At 53.6% G+C, this 15850-nt stretch overlaps 3 protein-coding genes across 15 annotated transcripts in view; all 3 read right to left on the bottom strand.

Annotated features, from left to right (window-relative positions):
• Window positions 1-791: 791 nt before the first annotated feature.
• Fam189b (family with sequence similarity 189 member B) lies at window positions 792-6817 on the bottom strand. Of its 7 annotated transcripts, none has more exons than XM_004629768.3 (12): window positions 6042-6817; window positions 5775-5831; window positions 5466-5576; window positions 5241-5360; window positions 4878-4985; window positions 4221-4396; window positions 4010-4109; window positions 3640-3709; window positions 2870-3418; window positions 1979-2047; window positions 1630-1883; window positions 792-1539 (listed from the first exon to the last, which is right to left on the bottom strand). In XM_004629768.3, exons 1-12 carry the CDS (start codon window positions 6264-6266, stop codon window positions 1366-1368), a joined length of 2013 nt encoding a protein of 670 aa, XP_004629825.1. In that variant the 5' UTR covers window positions 6267-6817; the 3' UTR covers window positions 792-1365. The 7 variants fall into 7 exon arrangements, with proteins under 7 accessions (XP_004629825.1, XP_004629826.1, XP_023569573.1 ...); XM_004629769.2 differs by having other exon boundaries at window positions 4221-4393; XM_023713805.1 differs by having other exon boundaries at window positions 813-1539; window positions 5352-5360.
• Window positions 6818-7500: 683 nt separating this feature from the next.
• Scamp3 (secretory carrier membrane protein 3) lies at window positions 7501-12184 on the bottom strand. Its single transcript, XM_004629766.1, has 9 exons — window positions 11903-12184; window positions 11452-11529; window positions 10736-10864; window positions 10532-10652; window positions 10027-10155; window positions 8993-9152; window positions 8795-8896; window positions 8182-8299; window positions 7501-7956 (listed from the first exon to the last, which is right to left on the bottom strand). The coding sequence occupies exons 1-9, from the start codon at window positions 11966-11968 to the stop codon at window positions 7810-7812; spliced, it is 1050 nt and encodes a 349-aa protein (XP_004629823.1). The 5' UTR covers window positions 11969-12184; the 3' UTR covers window positions 7501-7809.
• A 720-nt stretch (window positions 12185-12904) lies between these two features.
• Clk2 (CDC like kinase 2) overlaps window positions 12905-15850 on the bottom strand; it is a 14427-nt gene continuing 11481 nt past the window's right edge. For all 7 annotated transcript variants that reach the window (XM_012514442.1, XM_004629763.2, XM_004629764.2 and 4 more), the window contains 2 exons: window positions 15718-15808; window positions 12905-13429 (listed from right to left, as the gene is read on the bottom strand). In XM_012514442.1, coding sequence (XP_012369896.1) covers window positions 13244-13429; window positions 15718-15808 — 277 coding nt within the window. In that variant the 3' untranslated portion in view covers window positions 12905-13243. The remainder of the gene's footprint in view (window positions 13430-15717; window positions 15809-15850) is intronic.

Here is a 15850-nt window from a genome sequence, read left to right as displayed (position 1 = left end):
GGTTGAGGCAAGAGGGTCACCTTGGCTACATAGAGGGTTCGAAGCCAGCTTGAGCTATACAGTGAGATAACCCTGTCCAGGGGGTGGACGGGGGAAGAGAGAGAAGCAGTACCGGTAGTAATACTAACACAGTTAGAAAGGAACCTGAGGTGAGCGGGTAAGGACAGCATAGATGTACAGGAGTGCAGAGGAAGAAGAAAGCAAGCCTTTTGCTATGCAAAGAAGCAGAGATACAATGTGCTTTCTGGAAATCCTATATTGAGTTTTCGAGGAGAAAGCTGGGTGTGGTAATGAATGTCTATAATCCCAGCACTCAGCGGGAAGATTTTAGCAAGTTCCAGGCCAGCCTGGGCTACACAGTGAAGTCAAGGCCATAGCTAGCTCTGCCTCAACAACAACAACAAAGGTTTTAAACTATTCAGGACAGCCAGATCAAATGGTGCACATCCGTAATCCCAGCATTCAGGAGGCTGAGGCAGGAGGATCGCCACAGATTCAAGCCCAGCCTAGAAGACAAGCAAGATCCTATCTCAAAACAAAACAAAACAAGACAAAAACCTTAAAAGCTCATGAGAAGCCACTTGTAGTGGCACCTCCCTGTAAGTCCCAGCTACTCAGGAGGCTGAGGCAGGAAGACTCAAGTAACAGGCCACCCTGGGCTCCTCAGGTAGAAATTTATTTATTTAGTGCCAGGAATCAAACTCATGACCTTACACTTGCTAGGCAGGTGCTGTGCCACTGAGCTATGTCCCATGCTCCATATCTCCCCATATTTTAAAAAAACTAGAAGTATCCAGAAGAGATGGGGAAAATTGAAATTTATTGAAGGCTTACTTTTATATTAAGAGCTTTACAAACATTCATCTTCACAATATTTTACTGGTCAGGCAAATGAGGTTAAATAACTTGCCCAAGGTCATGCAGCTGGAGGTGGCAGAGCTGAGGCCACCTGGATTTCTCTGATTCTTCATGCCTGCCTTACCACCCCACTGCACAGGCACAAATGCCCCTGGACTTAGATGCCAAGATGTGCTGCCTTTCCCTGTCCAGCAAGCTCCTGAGAACGCAAACGGCCACTCTCAAACTGGAGGGAGCTTAATGCTTTTTCTGTTCCCACACTGTAAGCAGGGCACCTCCCCTGTAGTTGAACTCCCATGCAGCACAGTACAGAAACTGTCCCAGTTCAGAGGGGCAGAAAGCAGCAGAGGCCCCCAAAGGTAGGAGGGAAAGGGGCACTTTGGGGTATACAGCAGGTTTTCGTGTGCCAGCCAGTGCAAAGAGGCGCTGGGGGCTGCTGGTCCCACCCGGCTGGTGCTTGTGGCCCCAGCATTCACGTGGATCTGTTAAGTTGACAAAAAATCCGGGTCAGAGCCCGGTCTCCTGGCTGCCCCCGCTGAGGCTGAGGCTGTGTGGGCGAGTTCCATGGTCGAGCCTGCGACCAGACAGGAGGCGCCGCAGGGAGGAGCCAGAGCTCAGATCACCACAGCTCCGGAGGTGGAGGCTTTCTCGGCCTGGCTGGTCCCATGGGCTCCGGGGCACCTGGAGGGAACACAGAAGATGGTATGGGGTGGCCCAGCTTGAAGCTCCAGGCTTTCTCAGGGATCTTTCTTTGACTCTCCTAATGCCTACCTGCTTATGTGCATGGACTCCTGACCCAGTGGGATCTGGTGACTTCCTGGACATCTGGAGGAAACGAGTGACCAGACCCCGGCCTGGCCAACTTCCTTTCAGGTCTCCCAGAGAGTGGGCAGGTGCAGGGCCCGAGGGCAGGGGAACCTTACGGAAGGTGGGCACAGGGCGCCGTTTCTCGGCTGAGCGGGCACGGAGCAACTTGGGGGAAGGGCAGCGGGCCAGGCGGAACAGGCAGGCTTCAGAGCAAAGCCCTGCAGAGAAGGCAAGAGGACAGTGGAATGTGGGGTGCAAGAGAACTAAGTTGTGCCTCCGACCCTTCACCCCAGTTGCCAACTACCTGCCTGACCTGTATCTGCAGAGGAAATGGAGGCAGCTTCTTCCTCAAGCACTTTGGTATAAAGGTCCCTGAAGTCAGCTAAGGAGGACAAGGACAGAGACTAAATGGGGACATTCTGGACACGTGTGCCCTCCCAGCACACTGCCACACCCGATTTCCAAGCAAGTGACCATTATCTCTGGCCGCACTTGCAGCAACTAGATGGCAGGTACAGTACATGGAGACAGTGACTACAGTACTGTCATTACACCACAGTCCCCAGGCTCTTGGCACTGCACAGCAGTGATGAGGCGTTGGTGTATCACTTGGCACATCTGCTTTCTAGGCACCAACCTGGGCCCTGCTTAGCTTTCCAGGGCAAAGGAGCCTGGGTACCTTCAGGTCGCCCTCAACTACTAACATTTTCTCTAGTAGTTGAGATGCTGCTATTATACCTGTTTTACAGGTGAGAAACTAAGGCAGAGAGTAGATAGGTAATAGTGTGAGTTTGGACACTGTGGAACTGGTATATACCAAATCCTTGCCCACACCTGAAATCCCAGCACTCTGACTAGGAGGCTGAAGCAGGAGGATCCTGAGTTTAAGATCAGCCTGGGCAATTTACTATCTTAGCAAGACCCTATCTCTAAGTGAAAAAGAAATTGTAAAGGGCTGGGAATGTAGCTCAGTGTGAATGAAGGCCAAGGGTTCAATCGCCAATCCAGAAAAGGGGGAGGGGTTTCTGTAGCCACTAGGCAACGGATGGATGTCTGGTCCCAGGAAGGGCACCGTAGGAGTCACCCTCTCCTCTCCTTTTCAGAGATCTCAGCAGGGCCCCAAATCCTGGTGGGGCCTGGTCCCTGACCCTGCCACCTCCGGGATTCTCCCTTCCCAGAACCTGCGGCAGGGCAGGGCGCTCACCAGTGTCGCTGGAGGTGGTGATGCCTGGGTCACTGTGGGACCGGGGCAGTAGCAGCAGCGGGGGCGGGGGAGCGGGGTGAGGCGGCCGGTGCCCCGGCGGGGTGAGGGAACCTGAGCTATCGCTGAAGCGCCGCGCGGGGGCTCGGGCGGGCGGGGCGGCTGCAGGGCGGCTGCCTGCGCGGGGGACCCGTCGCCTCAGCTCGGGGAAGCAGGGCCCCACCCAAGGCGGCCAGCCCTCCAGCCGGTGGCAGCTGCGGGCGGCCGTGGGGGCGCCCAGCGCGGGCGGGGCCTCGGGGGCCGAGCAAGAGTAGGAGCGTGCGGCGCGCGTCGGCCGCCGGGGAAGGGGGCTCTCTTCGAAGGGGCCCCGCAGGCCGCAGTCCAGGCTGAGGCAGTAGCCGGCGCGGCTGCGCTGGATGGAGCGGAAGAGCACGTAGTCGACGGAGCGCACGGAGCCCTGCAGCTCCAGCAGGCACGAATCTTCGGACGGACTGGAACCTCCCGGGAGGTCGCCGATGGCCGACAGCACCAGAGACCCGCTGTCCATGGACACTGTGGGCAGCAGAGGGCGCTGGTAGCACTGCCGGCGTGCCCCAGCCCGGCAGCGCCGCCTTTGGGCCAGTCCATCTCCAGCTTGTCTCAGAACGGACAGGAAGATCCAGGGTCCAAGAAGCCACAGCCCTCCTTTTGTCCCTAAATCTTCAGCTGAGGCCCCCACCCGCCCTCTTGTCCCGGACCTCCCTGCCTCATCCATCGCACCCCACTCTCCTCACCATCCACAATGGAAGCCACTCGCTCGCACATGCAGGTGCCGTCATGAAGCTGAGGATCAAACAGAGTGGCCTGCAGAGGACAAGAAAATCAAGAGGTTCAGCCCTGCACAGTAACTGTGCGACTGTCATGTGCTGGGCGGAACTCCGAGATCTCAGCGCAGCACTGTCACTTGGCTGACTTTCCATATGTGTAACACAGAGGTCCTAGTACCTGTCCTCCCACCCACCAGACCAGGCTCTTGGGAAAGATCAAAGACGACAGAAGATGTGGTAGGATTATAAAGAGCCCAAGAAGTATAATTATCCTGACCCACAAAGCTTGTTCAGACTCTTCCCCAGCTCTCTGGCCTACCCCAGCCCCTGCATTCACCTGGCTGTCTCCTCGAAGGCCCATGACAGCTTCATACGAAGGGGGGCAATCAGTAGGATACAAGGGCACAGGGCTATCCATGGAGCCATTGTATGTGATGCTGGCAGGATGAGGGAGAAGATCAAGGCCTGGAAAGTAACTGCCCCCCACTATTCCAGGCCCAGCCCCAGCCCGCTTCCTCAGTTCCCCTGTAGGACTCCCCTGGCCTCACCTCTGCGCGTCTGTCTCAGAGCTGCAGGTATATTCTGGGGGGTAGTAGGGTGGTGGGGGCACAGGTGGTACAAATTCTTCCAAGTCCAGCATGGTATGAAGGAGAGGGGCCGGAGGCGAGGATGCACAGGTGAGCGGCCCCAGGGGGCCTGAGACTGAGCGTTCAGGGGCCAGCTGCTGGGGGCAAGTAGGTCCAGCCTGGATTCTGGGAGTCCGGCTCTTCCTCACCGCCTACACTTTTCTCTCCTCTCTGTTATCTTTAGGGCCTGTCCCCCATCTAAGAAGCTCAAGTTCTGCTCCTGCCCTCACATACAACCATCTCTTCCTGAACCCTGCATCACTCTGAGCCTACCCAGTAACCCCTCCACTTTAGTGTTCTTCCTATCCAGAGTCTCCATCTAGGGTCTTTTTGATTTTATCCCACCCAGTCCTACACTCTAGAGCCCCCTCTTCTGGTTCACACTGAAATCACATAGCAATTCCCTGTAATCTCTCCTTGGCCCTCTAAATATCCCTCCAACAGACACCCAAAAGGTGAGCCACAGCCCCAGGTGCCCAGAAGCCAGCGCTGGGGTCACTGGCCCTCGGGCCCAGTTCCGGCACACACACCCCTGGCTCCTCGTGCCTGGCTGATGCCTGGTTCCGGGCCCCCTCTCACCGTGTGCACAAGGTCCAGAGAGAAGATTTGAACGCAACAGACAATAGCAGAGAGGGTACAGATTATGGCAGCACAAATGGTGAGCCCACAGACACTGAAGAGCAGGTTCTGCAGCAGGGAAGAAGGGAGGCAGTGGGGTTTGGGAAGGTGTGGGTCCCATATATTCCCCAGGCTTCCCTGGAACACAGTGCTAGAGCACTTGCTAGCATGGGTGAGGCCCTGGATTTGACCCCCAGAATCCCCCAAAACAAAACCAAACCACATTTTCCAGGCCTGTGAGCATTCTGGGAAGGGAGGCAAGGACTGGAAACATGAAGATATGGGGGAAGGACTGGCAGGGATAGGGGGGAGGTGCCCACTTACTTTGAGGGCCCCTCGGGCTTCATCACAAGTGGAATTAGGGGAAATTTTCAGTTCCTGCCCTGGCTCTGGACAGGGCCGGGGTAGGGGAACTGGGGGACAGCACACACAGACCTTTCCATCCTGTGTAGGAGTAGAAGGGGAAGGTAGCTTGGGTCAGGACAAACTCAAGTGTCCTGCACACCTCCCCCAACCAGTTCTTTCCAGCTCTCACTCCTCACATCTCACCATGGAGCACTGTCGGAAGTCCCGGGCCAGCTGAGCATTCTTACAGGAGAGAACAGAGCCAGCCATGCTGAGCATGACACAGAGCACCGAAAGCAGGGAGAAGAAAGAGATCTGGGGAAAGAGGGTGCCAACGCAGGATTGAAATCTTTATCAGTACCCCTCTGCCATGATGGAGTCTCCCCCTCCACAGACGTTTCTGTGCCTGCCTGGCACCAACTGGAAAGCCACTTCCCTTCACGAGGGCACAGTGGGCACCCCCTCTGGTGCTGGGCATCTGCCTCCCAGGGGGCACTGGACCCTGGCACCTACCACTAGAGTGAAAGGCCGCTTCCAGGACACAATGCCAACTACCCCGGAGAACGCCAGCTGGGAACAGAGTGGGGACAGGCTCAGGCTGGCAGGGGAGGCACCTGAGTAAGCCCCTCATCACAGGATGCACCCAGCCCTGCCAGAAGGGACAGGACCAGAAGAGGGGGACAAGGCGAGGCAAGGATACAGGCTTGAAGCTGGTGAGGAGGGGTGGGGCCCAGGAGCCTCTCCCACCCAGCCACTGGGCACCCTGTGTACCCAACTCACCGAGAACCCGGCCCAAGATGGGCAGGACCTCTTGATGCTCTCGGTGGTGGTGACGGAGGAGGCCACCATGCTGAAGGTTACCACCAGGATGCCCAGAAGCACCTGGGCCAGCCCCAGCGTGAGTAGGGCCTGCAGCCAGGGTCGGTGGAGACGGAGGTGCGTAAGGCCCCGGGTGCTGGGCCGGCTGGTCAGCGAGCGGATGGAATCGCTAGGCGAGGGCATCATGCCTGCTGCCTGGCTGCTTGTACCTCGCTCGGCACCCCCTGGCGCTTGGGAGCATCTCAGAGGCGTCCAAGGCCCCGTCCTTTCTCCTCTCCACCCACCTCGTTCTAGAGCCCACCCCCTGGCTGGGTCCCTGGGGGCACTGCCCAAGGACTCCAGCTGAAGGGAGAGCCACCCGAGGGGCGTCTCGGAGGGACCGCTGGGTGCTCCCTCCCCACCACGGGCACTCGGCGGGCACAGTGCCCGGGGCAGAGAGGAGGACGCGGGGGCACCAACTCATCGCATCTCCCTAGGGTACAAGGGCGCCGAGAAGGGCTGGTCCCAGAGAGAGCAAAGAGCGGCGGTGCTGAGCCGGGATGGTTGCAAGAGGTCCAAAGAGGGTGGGAGCTGGGAGACTCGAGGGGCGCGGTCGGGGCGCCCTCAGTGCGCAGCAGGATCCTGGCCTCCTAGGGGGAGGCCGCAGCCCCACCTCGCTTGGGTCTCTCGCCCAGCTCCCGCCCGGCTCTAGCTCCGTTACGCTCGGCTCCCCCAGCTCGGCCGCAGCGGGTCGGGTACAGAGGCGGGGGGTGGGGTGGTCAGGGTGCGGGGAGGGACGCGCAGCGCGGTGCACCCCGGGAGCTGTAGTCTGGACTGAGACCGGGGCGGAGCGCGGGACTAGGTGCCCTGCCCCCGGGGTTCCCCTGGACCCAGCTCACGCTGCTAGCTCTACCTTTGGTGCCCGCCTGCGCCCCACCCAACTTCGCAGGCGCCCAGCTGCAGTTCCTGGCAGAAAGAAGTAGCGGGCTTTTCCTTGTCTTTAATGGAGAGGTGGGAAACAAGGCTCGCTGGTGCCCCACGCCCCCCACCCCCACAGCGCTGTTTGGACTCAGCGCAGCCCGCCTTCCCCGCAGCCTAGACTGCTTCCACCCCAGGACCTCCCGGTCTGCTCTTAGAGCTCAATTGTAGGATCATAAGTTTGAGCCAAGCAACTCAGTGACTTAGCAAGCGTCAGTCTTAATATCTCAAGACAAAGAAATTTAAAGGGGCAGGGGAGGTCTGCAGATATAGCTCAATATAAAAGCTTCGGGTTCAATTCCCCAATACTTCAAAAGAAAAGTGAGGGGCTGGGAGGATGGCTCAGTAGAATAAGTGCTTGCCTGGCTAGCGTAAGGGCTTAAGTTCAATCCCCGGTTCCAAAAATGAAAGAAAGAAAAAAAGTGAAAAGTCTAGTTTCTGATAAAAGCTCAGCAAACAGTTGAGTTCCAGTTCCACTTTCTTTTCTTTTTATTTAAATAACTGAAGCAACAGCCTTGGCACAGCAGAGGGATGCTAGGTTGGAGTGTGTGAGTAGTGGCAGGGTGTGGTCTGATGAGGGGAAGCCGAGCAACGACCGGGTCACAGTGGCCTCCTGGCACCTCCACATCAGGTTCAGCAGTCATGGCCATGGACTTGGGGCACTGTAGAGAAGCCATCAAGCAGTGATGTCTCTCCCCAGTCCTGGAGACCTCAGGGATAGGGGCTTTGTGAGCTCCCTCAAGTGGCAGGGCCAGGACGTCCCAGTTAGGGCTCACGGCCCTCGGAAGGCATTTTCGGCAGCCCCAGCGGCTGCGTTGGCAGCTGCGGTTCGCACTGCTGGGTTGGAAAACACACCAGCAGCAAATTCTTGCTGGGCCTTCTGAAAGCTGGCACCTGTGCGCCGGTATAAGGAATGGATCTGCAAGAAGAGGGTAGAGGTTACAGTAGAGAGCAGCCACTGCTGCCCCACCCGCCCACCTCCAGGGCCGCTCCCACCCGCTGCCTCCTGTGCCTGGCCCTCTCTGGAAGCACACTTACAGTGCCCAGAAGTCCATTAGCTGAAAATCCTCTTAAATGTTCCACTGCGGCCCCTTGGGACCCATGATCTCACCCTCCGGGCCCAACCTCCCACACAGCCCCTCACCCGCTTCAGCATCACAATTCCCAGCACAGCAATGCCAGTGAAGAACAGGGCGACCAGCAGCATAAGCACAGCTACAGCAGTGTTGGTCTCCAGCAACACCAGAGCAGCGATCCAGCCACTGTGGGAGGCATGTGCTGGTGAGAAGGGGGTGGCTCAGGGCTGGCTCCCATTGTCCCAGCTTCTCCATGGGGTATGTCATAAACATGCCCTATTCCAACCCCTGCCAGTCTGGCAGCATTCCAAAAACCACAATCCCCACTACATCCACTCTTTACATTTTAATTCCAGTTTCTGAACCATTAGCTTCCAGCTCTCCAAGTTCTGGTAGGCATCTTCCATCAAAATCAGACCCCTCTCGCTTCATTCATTGTCATATATGTCTCCTCCAGAAAGCCTTCTCAGATGGACCACATACCTTCTTCCCCTCAACCTCTCCCTGCCCAGTGTTAGCTGGACTCTCATATGGTAAGTATATCCTCTCTTGCCTTAAACTAGCATGGCTCAAGAAAAAAACAACACCTTTCTTTGAGCAACCCTCACCCAAGTAACTAGTGCTGGTTTGGTCTGAAGGAGGAGCATGGAGGGGTGAGAGTGGACTGGAAGCCTCACAGACCTGAAACCCCAACCTGGGATGCCAATGGCCTGGAGGACAAAGATCACATCCTGGGCGAAGAAAATGAAGAAAAACACGAAGAAGTTAAATGAACTGTCACTCCTGTAAAGAGAAAAAGTAGGGAGGGTAGGAGAATTAGGGCTTGAAGAGTAGGTGGGGGCTTGCCCCAGGCACCCTATTACCTTCTCCTCCACTTACCGGAAAGCCTTGTACATGGGGCGGTACCAGCATACGAAGGAGCAGGGGGTGAAAAGAAGGATCCAGAGTAGAGAAAGCCCAAAGCCTGAGCCCTTGCTGGTATCCACACAGAAGCTGGCCAGGCAGGCAAGGAAGTTGAGAAGAAGAGCTGCAGTGCTGCCTATGGGGAAGAAGGACAGTGTGACTGGGGCTTCTGGACTGGAGTGGAGGCTCTTTCCCCTACCTCACAATCCTTGACAAATGTGTCATCACAGAGAAAGGCAGACAGTTTATACCTTTACAGAATCCACTCATCTAAGAACACACAAGATGCAAATCTCATTTCCACTGATCCCCTCACAAAGAGCTTTATGTGTTTGTGGAGTTGGATATCCACTACTAGACTTTTTTTTTTATTTTGGGGCCAGGTCTCACTAAGTTGCTCAAACTGGCCCAGAATTTGTAATATTCCTGCCTCAGCCTCCTGAGAAGCTGAGATTATAATTGTGTACCACCATACCTGGGTTCTTGCATACTCTTAAAGAACTCAAAATACAGCCAGGCAGCATGGTTGTACTCCCAAGTACAAGGTAGTACTACTACCACTGAGGCAGGAAGACAACAAACTCAAAGCTGATTTGGGCAACTCAGCAAGACTTCACACCTCAAAATAAAGCGAATGCAGTTCAGTAGTAAGGCATTTGCCTAGCATGCATGAGGCCCTATGATTGAACCACAGAACCACCAAAAGAGAGAGAGAGAGAGAGAGAGAGAGAGAGAGAGAGAGAGAGAGAGAAGAAATCAGAATAAGTTTATACATGGGAACAAAGGAAAAAGAAGAGGAAAGAACATACATTTACTAGCAGGCTGGTTAATAGGTTCAAGTAAGTCCTAAATATAGTAATAATAAAAAAAATAACAGTAAGACTTCTGGAGAAATTAGCTTTTTTTCTCAAATGCTGAGGAGAAATGAAATGTGTGGTTCTCAGTGAACGGACTTCAGGGCACTAAGAGATCTACCTGTGACTTCCTTCAAAAGGTTTCTCACTACTCACACATCCAGAGGTAGTACATGGTAGATACTGTCTTCTGAAATTCTTGGGGGATCTCCATGCAGATATCTTGGAAAAAGCAGGGCTGGACTGGGCAGAATGAAGGTAGAGGGGGCCAATTGTTCTGTCGAGCTGTAAAAGCACAGAGAACAGGAAGACCTCAGAAATGAGATAGAGACCAACTGGGGAACCAGTGTCCCTTCCCTCCACCCTCAAGTCCTCTCAATCCTGGATCTCCAAAGATGAGGCCAAGAAAAATAGTAACAGTAGCAAATGCTTATTATCACAAGATTTCCAACATCTAAACATTGTGCCACCAGGTGTAGTGGCACACATGCCTGTAATCCCAACACTTGGGAGCAAGAGTGAGAGAGACAGGGGCAGGGGCAGGGGCAGGGGGAGAGAAAGAAAGAAAGAGAGAAACTTGTACAACCCGTGCTCTTAAGGCCTTTCATCTGCTCCTTCTACAACATCAAATGCTCTTGCTCATCTACCTGGCCCCACTTACTAGCTGTGCCTCCCAGGGCAACATGTTGCAGCTCTCTCTCCCTGCGGTCCAACTCTTCTGCCTTCCGGTTGAGTTCCTCTTGCTTCTTTAGCAGCTCGGCTGTGGCTGCAGCAGCTGAGGCCTACCCAGCATGAGCAGAAGGAGGTGTGAGGTCTGGGTCTCAGGGTCCCTCTCCCTGTCGCTGCGTGCACATACATCCCTTACCTGAGTGCTGTAGGAGCCATAGTTCTTGGGCTCTGTGGGGCTGAGCTTTCGTGAGGACTGTAAGGTGGGAGCTGAGGGTGGAGGCAAGGGTGCTGGGGCAGGAGCAGGAGGCTCGTAAGCTGGGGCTGGCTGTTGGAGAAAAGATCTTGGAGACCACCTGGTACCTCATAACACAGAAATCTAGAGCCTATTTCAAAATCTTTAGAACCAGCATTCATTAACTGGGGCAACAGTTACAGTTGTTAGGAAGCTAATGCTTGTGTCAATGATGGTTGAACTCTCTTGTGACTTGAGCATCCCTGCACACCTGTCAGATTATGATCTTCAAGCTGTCGAAGTACATACTTATCTACATACCCACTCCCTTAACTTCTTAAATTATTTTCTATCCTGCAGAACAGTGTAGTCTTCCACACCCTTGCATTCTAACTGTACACCTAACCACATTTTTCTCAACCCTGACCAGCTCCGATCTTTACCTTCTTCAAAAGTGTTTCCAGATAGTGGCTTGGTTCAGGCCCTACAGACTCTAGATCCTCCCAAGACAGCCTCTTACAGCTCAAAGGATCAGGCATCTATGGTGGACTGGTGTCTCTCGGGGACCTAAGATCACAAGGCTTCCTCTGTCCTCTCCATGCAGCGAAGTCCCCTGTCCCCAAAAGACAGGGACCACTGGCATACTCCACCCCTTCCTAGTCCTGTGTTCACTAACTCACCTCCCGGGTCTCAAAAGGGTTGTAGACATCAAGCGTGGCATACTGCGGGCTAGGTCGGTGCTGGATCACAGCTGGATCCTAAGGATAGAGATCTTTGCTCAGGTGGCACTCGGTGTCTGGGGAACTCCTCAGGATCTCTCCTAAACTACTCGTGGCTCCAAGTACTGCACCTGCTGAGCCACGATGCTGTCCCAACATCTACCCTCTAGTCCATCCCCCTACACCCTTAACACCACTTCCTTATGGGGCAGGGCCCATCCTCCCTGAGTATGCACTGGAGGTCTGGAGCCGTCATCCACACCTCCCGGAGTATTCACTGGTCTGGAGCCGTCACCCACACGTGGTGGTTCTTCCCCAGATCAAATGTCACGAGTGGACAAACAAGATAGCCCTTAACCTACAGAACCTGGAAGAATCAATCCGACTGGCCAAAGGAGCCGGAGAGAGTCACCTGAAAGGGGTTGTCCAGCTCGGCGGACTCGGTGAACGGGTTTCCGCTGTCTCGGTTCTGGGCCATGTTTGTAACTGCGGGCTCGGCCGCCCCCCGCCCTCCACGCCCCTGCCGCGGCAGTGGCGGCAGTGGTGGCCCTCTGCTCTCTCCGCTCCTGTCGGTCCACCCAGCCACTCTACGCAGGGATTGGCCGAACCAACCGGAAGGATTTTAAGGCTCCCCGCAGCAGCCCAACGCTGCGCCTGCGCCTTGACCGAAAGCAAAGAGGGAAGTCTCACGTGACTTTTACTCAGCGCCCTCAGTTCAGCGCTGCCCCTTCCCTCACATGACTCCTTTCCCACAACGGACTACATTTCCCAGGAGGGCTCGCGCCACAACTTCAGCCTACTCTGACGGGAACCTTGTACTTGGTTGCAGCGAACTCCTGAGCCCGAGTTTGAGCAAGTTTTGAATTATTGACTGTATCCAGGGAGTAAGAGCAAGAAACCTAATGGCTACCGTTAGTCCTCTTCCAAACATCATTATTCCGCTTTAGAAAACTGCCACATTGGGGCCAGCCTGATAGCTCAGCGGACTAAAGCGCCCGCTTAGGTAGAGCGCAGTGACCTAGGTTCCATCTCCTGCTTGCCGTGCCGGCCCCGCCCCCGGGGCACGCTGAGATGGCAACAGACTGGGCGTGGTGACACACGCCTGTAGTCCCAGCACGGCGGAGGCTGAAAACAGGAAAATCACTACAAGTCCGATGTATATAGTGAGACAGTCCTAAATACAGAAAAACAAAACAAAACAAAAAAACCAAACCCTGCCACCATGTAACTTGTCCATTTTAATCCACTCTTGACTGCCCTCCAGTCATAACGTAGACATGTTCTGGATGGCTTAGCTACAGTCAAAATTTTGGACGGTAAAAGCAACTCTCTTCATACCCAAACTCTTGAGAGGCTACCAGTCTCACCCGCTCCCCCAAGTGTCTCCAAGCCTAAAACTCCATGGGAAAGGGAAGTCAGATGAAGCACGTCATTTATTTCACAAAGACTGTACAAAATTTTTTTATAAAACATGGGGTAGATGCCACCTGGTTACCTCACTCTGCCCCCATCCAACTCCATGTGAGGGGGCAGGCAAGGGTAAGAAGTGTGGATGAACAGCATTATATACAAGGCAGGGGTTGAAGTGATAGGTACAAGTTCTGTCATATTTACACTATTTTACATATTCACAGGTGTACAGGGAGCCAGAGGGCATAAACTCTGGCTCTGTTCTCTTGTATAAAAAAGCACCAGTGTCCTGGACTGGACACCCACTGCTGTAAGAGCTGCAGAGGGGCCCAGAGCTTGATCGTCACCGACTGATATCCCGACTGGAGTCCCATAGCTTGGCGTTTGGTGGCTCAGCCCGAAGGCGAGCAAAGAAAGGATGCTGAAGGGCTTCACCCAAGGTCAGTCGCTTAGCAGGTTCATATTCTAGCATGCTTTCAATCAGATCGAAGAGCTGGTGGTGTTCCTCTGCCTCTGAGGTCAGATACCGCTGGTGGAGGAGGGCAGTAAAGAGGTGAAGTGGGATGCTTAGAAACCCTGCCTTTTTTTTTTTTTGTGGAGCCAGGGATTGAACTCAAGCCCTTGAGCTTGCCAGGCAAGCACTTATTCAACTGAGCTATCTCCCCAGCCAACCCTGCCTTAAGGCTGTATTTGCAACCATTCTCCCCCCCGCCCCTTGGTGGTGACATGGGGATCAAGCCCAGGGCCTTGTGCATGCAAGTCAAGAGTTCTACCACTGAGTCATACCCCCAGCCTTTTTTTTTTTTTTTTTTGGTGGAAGCAGGGATTGACCTGAGGCCCTTGTGCTTACCAAAGAAGCGCTTATTCTACTGAGCCATCTCCCTGTCCCCCCCACCCCTACTTGAAACCATTCTGATTATTAACTTACCACAAACCATAACCAATATTTTTATATTGGGACTGAATTAAGGCTTTCCAGCACTGAGCTACATCCCTGGCCCTTTTCTTGTTTTATTTCCAAGACAGAGTCTCAATATATATTCTAGGCAGGCCTTGAACTTACTTATGTTGATCCTCCTGCCTCATGCACCACCATGTACAGCTTTGGGCTCTTTTTGAGACAGGGTCTCACCACATCACCCGGACTGGGATCCAACTTGTAGTCCTCCAGTTTCAGGCTTCCAGAGTTTGAGATAACTGGTCTATCCCACCATGCCTACCCCAACATTTCTGACATAGCTCAATCCACCTTCCCACTAGCACCGTTACTCCTTCATACCCTTTAAAGTTTTTTTTTTTTTTAATTTGTATATCCTTGATAAGTGCATGAATCTTTTTTTTCCCTTGTATTTTAGGGAAGGGTCTACAGGGTGTGTTCAGGGTCTCACTAGATCAGACCTGTAGTGATTTGCCTGTTTACAGCCTCCCAAGAGCTGGGATTACAGGTGTGCGCCTGCATGGCAGGCCTGGGGATTGAACTCCCAGCCCCTGCACCTGCTTGCAGGTGCTTTAATCTGCTGAGCTATTTGGCCAGCCCTAAATTCATGAATTTTCTATAGCTCCTCAATAAAATGTAAGTTTTTCAAATGATAATTTATTGTTTTGTCTAACCTAAAGAATCTAAGACATTTGGCTGGTGACATGGCTCAGTGGTCTAAAGCACCTACTTAGAAAAAGCTTAGCAGGGGCTGGTGAGATGGCTCAGTGGTCTAGGGCACCTACTTGGAACAAGCTAAGCTGGGCAAAGCACGGGGACCGCGGTTCAATCCCCCAGCACCACATGCCAGCCAGCCCCGCCCCCTGGTGGGCTGAGCTGGCCACACACACATACACACACAAATAAATAAATAAAATAAATAAATTAGAAAAAAAAAGAAAGAAAGAGGGGCTGGTGAGACGGCTCAGTGGTCTAAAGCACCTACTTAGAAAAAGCTTAGCAGGGGCTGGTGAGATGGCTCAGTGGTCTAGGGCACCTACTTGGAACAAGCTAAGCTGGGCAAAGCACGGGGACCGCGGTTCAATCCCCAGCACCACATGCCAGCCAGCCCCGCCCCCTGGTGGGCTGAGCTGGCCACACACACACACACACACACACACACAAATAAATAAATAAAAAAAATTTTTTAAAAGGGGGGGCTGGTGAGATGGCTCAGTGGTCTAGGGCACCTACTTGGAACAAGCTAAGCTGGGCAAAGCACGGGGACCGCGGTTCAATCCCCCAGCACCACATGCCAGCCAGCCCCGCCCCCTGGTGGGCTGAGCTGGACCCCCCACAAATAATAAATAAATAAATAAATAAATAAATAAATAAATAAAAGAATCTAAGACATTGCTTTGCTCTCTGGTTATAAAGGTTAGGCTGTTTAACCTCCTTACCTCCACAAACCACTGTCCGTCACTAACCAAAGATTTTTTTTTTTTTAAACGTATTTTCTATAAGGTCTCACTATACAGATCAAACCTATAGTGATTCTCCCATTTTCAGCCTCCCACATGATGGAATTATAGGGGCACCACCATAACCAGTCTCAATCAGGTCTCAGTACCTGGGGGCACGGGCTGACAGGGATTAGAACTCTTGTTCTGAGAGCAGGACTCACTATATAGCCCATGCTGGCCTTGAAACATGGGGACACTCCTCCCTCAGCCCCCCAAGTTCTGGAATTACAGACTTGTGCCACCATGCATGGCAAAAGATGTTTTTCAGCTTTCCTCCACTCCATTCCTATCCCTCTGCTTGTGGAGTGCATTCCAGCAGCAAACCACCTTAAGAAGTGCCTTTTGGGAGTTGGTCACTATTTGTCTCCCCTGGCTCACCCGAAGTGGTTTGCAGTTCTCACGAACATAACGCCCAGCTGATGTGTTCTCATCCCAATCCAGGCGACCTCGATAAAAGTATTTCTGTTTTCTAGAGAGAGGAGGTTGCAAAATTAGTTTAAAAGATACTTTT

Source organism: Octodon degus, unplaced genomic scaffold (genome assembly GCF_000260255.1).
Source record: "Octodon degus isolate 3935 unplaced genomic scaffold, OctDeg1.0 scaffold00032, whole genome shotgun sequence".
Classification (NCBI taxonomy): Eukaryota; Metazoa; Chordata; class Mammalia; order Rodentia; family Octodontidae; genus Octodon; species Octodon degus.
This window is presented reverse-complemented; position numbering and strand designations above follow the sequence as displayed.

What these genes read in the sequence shown, in the direction of transcription:
- Fam189b (XM_004629768.3), bottom strand. Translation starts at nt 6,266, where the DNA reads ATGATGCCCTCGCCTAGCGATTCCATCCGCTCGCTGACCAGCCGGCCC. An exon ending in CATCTTGGGCCGGGTTCTCG is followed by an intron (nt 5,832 to 6,041) that starts GTGAGTTGGGTA and finishes CTCTGTTCCCAG; the next exon opens with CTGGCGTTCTCCGGGGTAGT. An exon ending in ACTTCCGACAGTGCTCCATG is followed by an intron (nt 5,361 to 5,465) that starts GTGAGATGTGAG and finishes ACTCCTACACAG; the next exon opens with GATGGAAAGGTCTGTGTGTG.
- Scamp3 (XM_004629766.1), bottom strand. Translation starts at nt 11,968, where the DNA reads ATGGCCCAGAACCGAGACAGCGGAAACCCGTTCACCGAGTCCGCCGAG. An exon ending in ACCCTTTTGAGACCCGGGAG is followed by an intron (nt 10,865 to 11,451) that starts GTGAGTTAGTGA and finishes TTTCTCCAACAG; the next exon opens with CCAGCCCCAGCTTACGAGCC. An exon ending in CATGTACTACCTCTGGATGT is followed by an intron (nt 9,153 to 10,026) that starts GTGAGTAGTGAG and finishes TCTTCCCCATAG; the next exon opens with GCAGCACTGCAGCTCTTCTT.